The sequence below is a fragment of the Neophocaena asiaeorientalis genome, unplaced genomic scaffold (assembly GCF_003031525.2).
Source record: "Neophocaena asiaeorientalis asiaeorientalis breed wild unplaced genomic scaffold, Neophocaena_asiaeorientalis_V1.1 scaffold46, whole genome shotgun sequence".
NCBI classification, from domain to species: Eukaryota; Metazoa; Chordata; class Mammalia; order Artiodactyla; family Phocoenidae; genus Neophocaena; species Neophocaena asiaeorientalis.
In genome coordinates, this window is record NW_020175393.1 from 212,459 (window position 1) to 220,748 (window position 8,290).

The 8,290-nt window shown below is 33.5% G+C and overlaps 1 protein-coding gene across 6 annotated transcripts in view; it reads right to left on the reverse strand.

Annotated features, from left to right (window-relative positions):
- Positions 1 to 8,290, reverse strand: part of TINAG (tubulointerstitial nephritis antigen) — a 91,469-nt gene that overhangs the window by 55,851 nt on the left and 27,328 nt on the right. For all 6 annotated transcript variants that reach the window (XM_024766341.1, XM_024766339.1, XM_024766340.1 and 3 more), the window contains 2 exons: positions 5,645 to 5,768; positions 1,974 to 2,124 (listed from right to left, as the gene is read on the reverse strand). In XM_024766341.1, coding sequence (XP_024622109.1) covers positions 1,974 to 2,124; positions 5,645 to 5,768 — 275 coding nt within the window. The remainder of the gene's footprint in view (positions 1 to 1,973; positions 2,125 to 5,644; positions 5,769 to 8,290) is intronic.

Genomic DNA, 8,290 nt, shown 5'->3' on the forward strand with positions numbered 1-8,290 from the left:
GTCTGTTTCTGTTTTATAAATAAGTTCATTTATATCATTTTTTTAATATTTTAAAATCTTGCTCAAATCCATTATAATAAATAAATTTATCTACTGAATAGAATTTTCCAAAGATGAAAATTGTTCATCAATTAAATCTGTGGTAATATTAATAGGGGAAGGACTCCTTAAGTCTGCATCTATAATGATAATGTAGAAGAGCCAAATTTAATGTGAAAGAGAATGAACTTTATCATACTCAGATGTAATATTCTGATAAATTATGTAAGTTTTAGAATTAAGGGTTTTTTTTTTTACATTTTTATTAAGTTATAAACACCTGCTCATAAGACTTCAATTATTATGTGTCTGTAGTTCATGATACTTTAGAAGGAATTGTATATACTAATATAGTATTAAAGTTAATAAGGTAGAAAGTTATGAGATATATACATTATACAAACAATAAAATAATTTTGATTTCTTATTTTGAAATTGAACATTGAAAAGTACAAATTATTTGGATCCAAATCTAACATAATTCATTGAATATAGAAGCAGGTAGTAAGGAAAATAAAACAATGGAATTGATTTTATGGATAGTCAATGTTGAGCTGGCCATGGAATTATCTGGTAGAATTGCCTCAAGAAAATTCAATAGTGTTCAACAAAGTAAGAGAATCTGAACAAAGGAGCACAATGAAAACAAAGCCATTTCCAAAAAAGGTCTCAACTTGGGGATAATGAGGACTATGGATTGAAGTGTGTCAGCCCAAATTCATGTGTTGAAGCCCTAACTGCCATGTGATGGTATGAGGAGATGGGGGTCTTTGGGAGAAAATTAGCTTTAAATGAAGTCATAAGGGTGGGGCCCTCATGCTGGGATCAGTGCCCTTATAACAGGAAAAGACACTAGAGCTCTCTCTCTGCCAGATGAGGACATGACGAGAAGACAAGCCAGGAGGAGGGTTCTCACCAGGAACTGAACTGACTAACACCCCAGTCTTGGGCTTCTCAGTCTCCAGAACTGTGGGAAACAAGTGCCTGTTGTTCAGGCCACACAGTCTATGACATTTTGTTATGTTAACCTGACCAGACTAATACAATAAGATTTCACTGACTCTCATGTTGTTATATTTTTAAGCTCCTAAAAGGCTTTAATTTTTATTATAGTACAAAACAGAGGCCAACCAAGCACTACTACACCAGGAAGGTATTAGCCCAAGTTGTCCATTCTAAACACCGTCTTATTAGGCAAAACATAAGAAAAACATTTTAAAGGACTTTATATAAAATTCCTAACACCCACTCTCTCATAGCACCTAACTTCTCTGTAGCAGACAAAGATCACTCAGTGGAGGAGGAAAGAACACAGGGGCAGCACATATGTCTACTACTAGTTATCAGCTGCAGTTTCCTTAGAGAGATATCTCAGCTTTTAAGTAGATTAGTTCTTATAGGTGACACGAGGATGCTGTGTGAGTATCAGACTACATAAGCATAAAGAAATGCAACCTGCCTCTTCTCATCAGATGGGATGGATAGTGACAATGATGTTCATGAGTTGTGGCAACTATACAGGATGTTTTTATGTTATTCCTCTGATTCTTAACCTAATTCTTACCTGGGATTATCTATTCATCTACTTGGGGAACTAAAGTTCTCAAGAGAGGTATCAGCAATATCAACTACTCTCCTCCCTCCGTGGCGACTCAGTAGAACCATTTGGGTCAGAGCCACAAGAAGACAATGCTTACTTGACTCTTCATTAATTTAGCTAGAAATATATACATTCTTCAAACAATTGTTTCCAATAGCTTATAATCTCAATAGATACCAAATATAGTATATATTTAAATATAATCCATGTGTTTATGTAGATGCAGCATATATATTTGTAAATTTTTTGGAAAACTTTAATATATATGTTTTCTTATTCTAACCTAAGCCACACTCTTAAGAATCCTAGAGACATGTGTTGGGCAGCTATTTACCCACGTTTTCTCAGGTACCACCAAGCCCTATCGATGCTTCCACTGTTGCATCCATAGTGGTTCTTGCCACAGCAAGAGATCAAATTCTGAGGGGATAGGTTGGCTGTGTATCGACCTTTGGACTGAATCGCTATGCGGTCAGCTGCTACACCTGTTTCAAAGAGAATATTGATTAATAGTCAAGTGACACATGGTATTGCCAAGAATTTACATAGCGCTTTTTGTTTGAATCTTAAGCTAGTCTTGGAAACTTAATGTAACTAAAAATCAAGGCTAAATGTGATGAACATGTCTGTGTATTCCAACAAATTCAACTGTGTCATCATTTCAGTTACAGTTTTTGTCCAGTTTTGGCATTGCTTCATTGTCTTACCAACTTCACAGACTTCTCTAGTTCCTTGTTCCTTTCATGTTCTATATACTTCTGAATTTTTCATTAAGAAATTTGCCAAGTGAAACTCCTTGAGGGCAAGAGCTATATCTTACATTTATATCTCCTGTACCTAAAACATATAATCATGGCTTAAAATATACTTTTGAAGTGAATGTAACTAAACTCAGGAAATCAGAAAAACTGATCATAGAAATATTAATTGGAAATTCATCCATGTTAATCTGATGTATTGGAATAAATTAAATCTTTGGTTTTTAAACTAATTGAGACTAACATGAATCTACATTATAAACTATCAAAAAGCTACATAGCACATTTTTATGCTTACAATTTTCTTGAACATTATGATCCTAATCTTATCTTAGTAGACGTGGAATTCACCTTGTTTTATATATATATACCTTTTGTGATTGAACCCTCTATTTGTTTAAATAATTCCCTAGCATGGTTGTTGTTAATCAGTTTGTTCCTTTCCCCAACACACATTTGTTGACCACCTACTAGGTGACAGGCACAGGACTAAGCAGTAGAAATTGCAACAATGAACAAAAACCAAGAGTCATCATACTATCCTCATAGAATAATAGACTAGGGAAATTAATCAACCAGTGGCAGAAAACTACTATGTGAGCATTTTGATCATGCTACCATGATAATATGTTTGTTGAGATCACAAGAAAATTGGAGTCAGTGATATTCTCGTACAGATTTTTTGTTGTTGTTGGAGACCTGATATAGTCTTGTTCTTAATCTCTTACTTTTGATGAAAGGCAACAAAGTCATAACCTTCCTTCTATCTATGCACTTTTCTCAGAAGTTATTGTTTTCATTCATCAAAATTATCTGTGTACTGAAACCCCTCAAGATGCTAGTTTAGAATTATTCTAAAATAATTCATTTAAAAATAATTCCTTTACATATGTATTTCTGCATATACATGTTTTTTATGTAACTACAGCATATGTACAATTCTGTAGTGTAATTGCTGGCACATTTTAGACACTCAGTGTGTGTTGAATCTATATCCTCCTACTTCCTTCTCAATTCCCATCTATTTTGTGCTAGGTACATTTCATAAGAGCAAATGCCATTATACCACCATCTCTCTTAGTCTCAAGAAAATAATTCCCTGTTTCATAAAAGAAAATAGAAATTCTTTGATGCTTCAACTTTCAGTACAAGCGTTCAGAATCAAGTATATTTTTTAAATGTTAGTGTAACTATTCTTGGTTCAGAAAAGACTTTCACAAATAATACCAAAGGAGTCAGAAGCCTGGCTTCTGGGATCACTTCCGAGACTTCTCGCCTTTCACTTTGTTCAGGTCACTTCCCCTCTTTGTGCCTCTTTTACAAAACCAAAGCCTTGGAAAAGGGGACCTCTAACATCCCCTCCAGCCCCATGAAGCTGTAGATTTCAACTAAAGGATGAGGGTTTAAATTGTGATGATCTTCAATACATTGCTTTTTTACAGACATTTCTGAATCTCAGTGAAGGTTTAATCCAAATTCACTTGAAATACTTGGAAAAGGTCAGAAGATTTAAGAATGACTCAGTTCAGCAAATTGCTTTCCACTCTCTCTCTGAAAACTTTCATTGGGCTTTACCTCCAAGACTCACACTATTATTTTCCCTGCTTATTTTATTCTGTCTCCAAGTTTGCTCTGCAGTATGTATTGCCCTCACCATTTCAAACTCCTTCACCTATTAACTTCTGACATCTTGCTTGAGTTGTATTTGGCTGCATAACAATATTTTTATATGTGTGTATATTTTTAAATTGTATTTATCCCATTTTATAGTTTTTAGCTTCTTTGAAAGACTTTTCTTATTTTAACTACAACTTCCTGACAATTTTCTAGGTCTTTAAGAGACCCTAGAATATTCTCTTCTTTACTTAACACATTAAAAAAAAATAGCATCAGCCTGATTTGATGTATTGAATACACAGGATACAAAACTGTGTCATCTGTTAGGTAGAGGGACAAATCCAGACTTAGCCCTGTGCTGAGGCCATCTATGGGGCTGTGACCTGGGGATACCAGAGTACACAGGCCAAATCAGCCTAGTAAATTACTTTCAGTATTTTACCACCAATGTCTTTATTAAGACATGTTCAGAAATACTGGTCTAACTGAAAGTAAAATTCTTATATAACCCCTAAGAGGTGTAATACATTAAGCACATGAACATAAAATGACAAATGATTTATATGATTAAATCTGTCCCCACCCAACTAGAATAGGGCTCAAAGAAGTCAAGAGAACATTTATACTTGGGGAGTAGGCATTAGTGTAGACGTTACAGATGGAGATGCTCCAGAAGTGAGTTCAGCCAAATGTATCTTTTCTAGAACGAACTAGCTCATGCTATGAAGTGATGATATTTAGACAAAAGATCAGCACTCCTCTGTGCCAAGGAGTGCAACCCTCCAGAGCTTATGAACTTAGTTCATGATGCTTTCAGTACTTAGTCTTTTGAGCACTCTTTTGGAATTATTTTTAAGCCTAGACCACAGTTTTATGAAACTGATCTTTGATAGTAGACAATCAATGTCATATTAGGCTTAATTGCTGTAATACAACCAACACGCTTTTGAGGATAATTTGGAGACCAAATCTTGGGATTAACCTGAATATCGATTTACTGGACTTGTGAAAATATATGAAAGTTGCTGCAACAGAGGTATGTATTCCTCACACAGTGGAAGCAACAGCAACCCTAATTTGGAAACTACTCTTATTAGAAGATCAACTATATCACTTTAGAGTCAGAATCTACATAGTTGCTTTTATCTAAAATGAGATAAAACCCATTTAATCCATTACTACTAGTTCTGAATTCTTACTTTACATCAAATCTACTAGTTTAATAATTAAATATATTCTTGCAGATCTTATCAAGAAAAAAGAACATAAGAATTATATGTCTGTGTGATATGCATATTAGGATTACAGATGGTACTATAGGTAAAGAGGAACTTTATACTCTTATTATCTGGCCTTAACTCTCAAAGAACAAATAAGTTTTGGTAACTTCTTTGCTGCTCTTTTGATCTACTCTCTATTTAAAATTAGATGCTAAAAATAAACGCCAATTTTCAGAGTAAAAACATATTTTTATATCATTTTCAGGCTGCTTTCTCTGGCCAGAGTAAGATTTTAAATTGACCAAATGTTAATATTTAACTATTCTACATTAAAAACCCTTTTAATGACTATGTCAAGATCTAGAGTCAAAGGGAGATTTATAAGGAAGTAATTAAAATGATTTTATTACTTGCAGTAGAAAAAGCCCAGGATGCAGCACAATTTTTTTGATCCAATGGGCCATGGGTCCATCCAGGCCATTTGTAAGAAGCAATAAAGAATTCCGGAAGATCAGTTGTTTCAGGTAAAGAAGCCTAAAGAAGAAGTAGAGGCAGAGGTGTCAGCGTTTTTCAAATATATTCCAAAAACCATTATGAGAAAACACCATGCCCTTTTAAAATGTTTGTCACTGTTTTTTATTTTGTACATTCAATTTTCTGAATGACATCCCTGAAAAGAGTTATTTGTGTAAGATACCTATTTCACTCTATGTTTAAAAATGGCAATTCAATGTGGGGAATCATAATATATGTAGTACAAAATCGTAAGAACAAACATAGAATGTGGTACCATATGGTGCAATAATTTCGGCCATTGTTTCTGTCATCTTGAATCAGAGTTTTGGTCATCCCTGTGGAAGACCACATGATGTTATTTAAATTTGGCCTCATAAACAATGTTTACTTTTATATCCCTCCTACATTGGAGAGTGTGTGCACTTCGGATGTGAAATTAATTTGGAAACAATGCATTTGTGACAAATATGCATTAACTCACTTGGAGCCCCAAGAAACACCAATTTTGTACCAGCTATTGGGAAACAAAACTGGGATAAATTGATGGATAGCTATAAAATCCTTGAAGAATAAAAAGAACTTCAGAAATCATGTAATGTCAAACATACAATGAATGCCAAGATGTCTTCAGAGTCTATGTTAGGTCCTGACAGTTTCAGCTGCTCTCTTTCCAAGAAGGTAAATTAAACCTATGGACCTTGCTCTCTTCATGTCACTCAAAGAAAGTCTAAAGCCCTATAACCTGGTTTTTTTCTTTCAAACTCCTAAAGACTAAGTTTTACTTCCATAAATAATCAGTATTCCAACAAAATAAGGATGTGTTTCTTAATTTTCTATCACTTATGCCTACACATACATTCACACACACATAATTTTTGAGAGTGCTTTAACGTTTTTAAAGTGTTTTATTTTCTCAATAGCGTTATGTGATATAATCAGGGAAAATATTATTTACTCTATTTTACGAATGAGGAAACAAACCTCTAAAAGTTAAATGACATACTAAGTCCTCTCACTTAAATAAGAAATACCCCTGAGACCAGACCCAGATATTAGATTTCTTAACACTGTGTTTCAGTCATCATTTAGCCACTTTATCAGAAATAAATGGATACTTTGCAACAGAAGTAAAATGTCTACTGAAAATTTTTATGATTGTTCATTGAACAAGTCAGGCTACTGATCCAATATCTTGCCCTGCAAAATTACTTCTGACAAGTATAAAACAACTTAAGAGAATAAAGGAAAATTTAAAATGTACACTTCTGCTTGAAAAGATATTCATCCAAAATATTTATAAATTCGAATTTCAATGAAAGAGTTCAGTTTTGACTCAAAAAACTATTATCATATGATAAGAAAGTGATTAAATCCTGAGTTTCATTACTAAAAACACTGCTATTTAGGTGATAGAAGAAAAGTGCCAGATCTTTAAGCAGATCATGGTAGGGTATCTACATGAGAACTTAAAGAACAGTATCATAGAAATTCAGGTGATTTTAGATTCCTGTGCCATCAGATTGGCCATAGAATTGGAGCAGAATAAATTTACTGCTCTGAGTAGATAGTTTCAGAAACATAGACTAATTCTCCAAAGGAGCCTTTCTACCTGGGACAGAGATACATGTACCCTATACATTACTCATATTTTCCAATTGTATTATTATTGGCTAATCAGTGTGCTTTTAGGAATTTATAGCATTAAGTTGCCTCATGTTCCAGAAAAATAGCTAGAGTGTCACTGTTATTTTAATTTATTACTTTATAATTCTAATTTAATAGCAGAACTAGGATATTTCCGTTCTGCTCTGTGGAAGCAGTAAAGAGATAACTATGACTTCAGACAGATCTCATCAGGATTAAGCTATTCAGAATCTGATGTCCCCATTCCAAAGTTGACCAGAGAACTTTGCACATGGAGGTATTCCATAAATATCTGATAATAATGAGGAGATACATATCTAACTGGTAGATTTAATCACTTTAAAATATCATTTTCCTCCCAAAGGCACATTAAATTAAACTATAATGACAGCATGCACTTGTTTTCTTATGATTTATTGTTTAAAAATAAAAATCTATGAATGGATAATCCTTATCCATAAGATAAGGGAATAGAAAAACAACAGGAAAAGTGCCATATTCATTGAAAACATATTTACCAACCCACTAAACCAGGTCAATTCATGAAGCTCACCTGTTGGCTCTGTCATGATTTTTACCAATTAATTAATATTGTGTTTCCTAAAAATAAACCCATAGGATTTGAGGCCCAGTAAGCACATATTACCTTGCAATTTTATTTACCTTATGATACCAGATGATCTGATATAATAAGCTCAGGGCAAATTTTACATCTCATTACTCCATAATTATTTCATTCCCCTATAAAGTAAGAGTGTTTTTAAGGGCTTATAAATAAAAGTAAACACCACAGAATAACAGCTTTTAGGAATTGGTAATAGAAGTCTGGCTTCAATAAATGATTTTTTTTTTTTTTTTTTTTTTTTTGTCCAAAGATAAATTTATAAAAAAAAAAA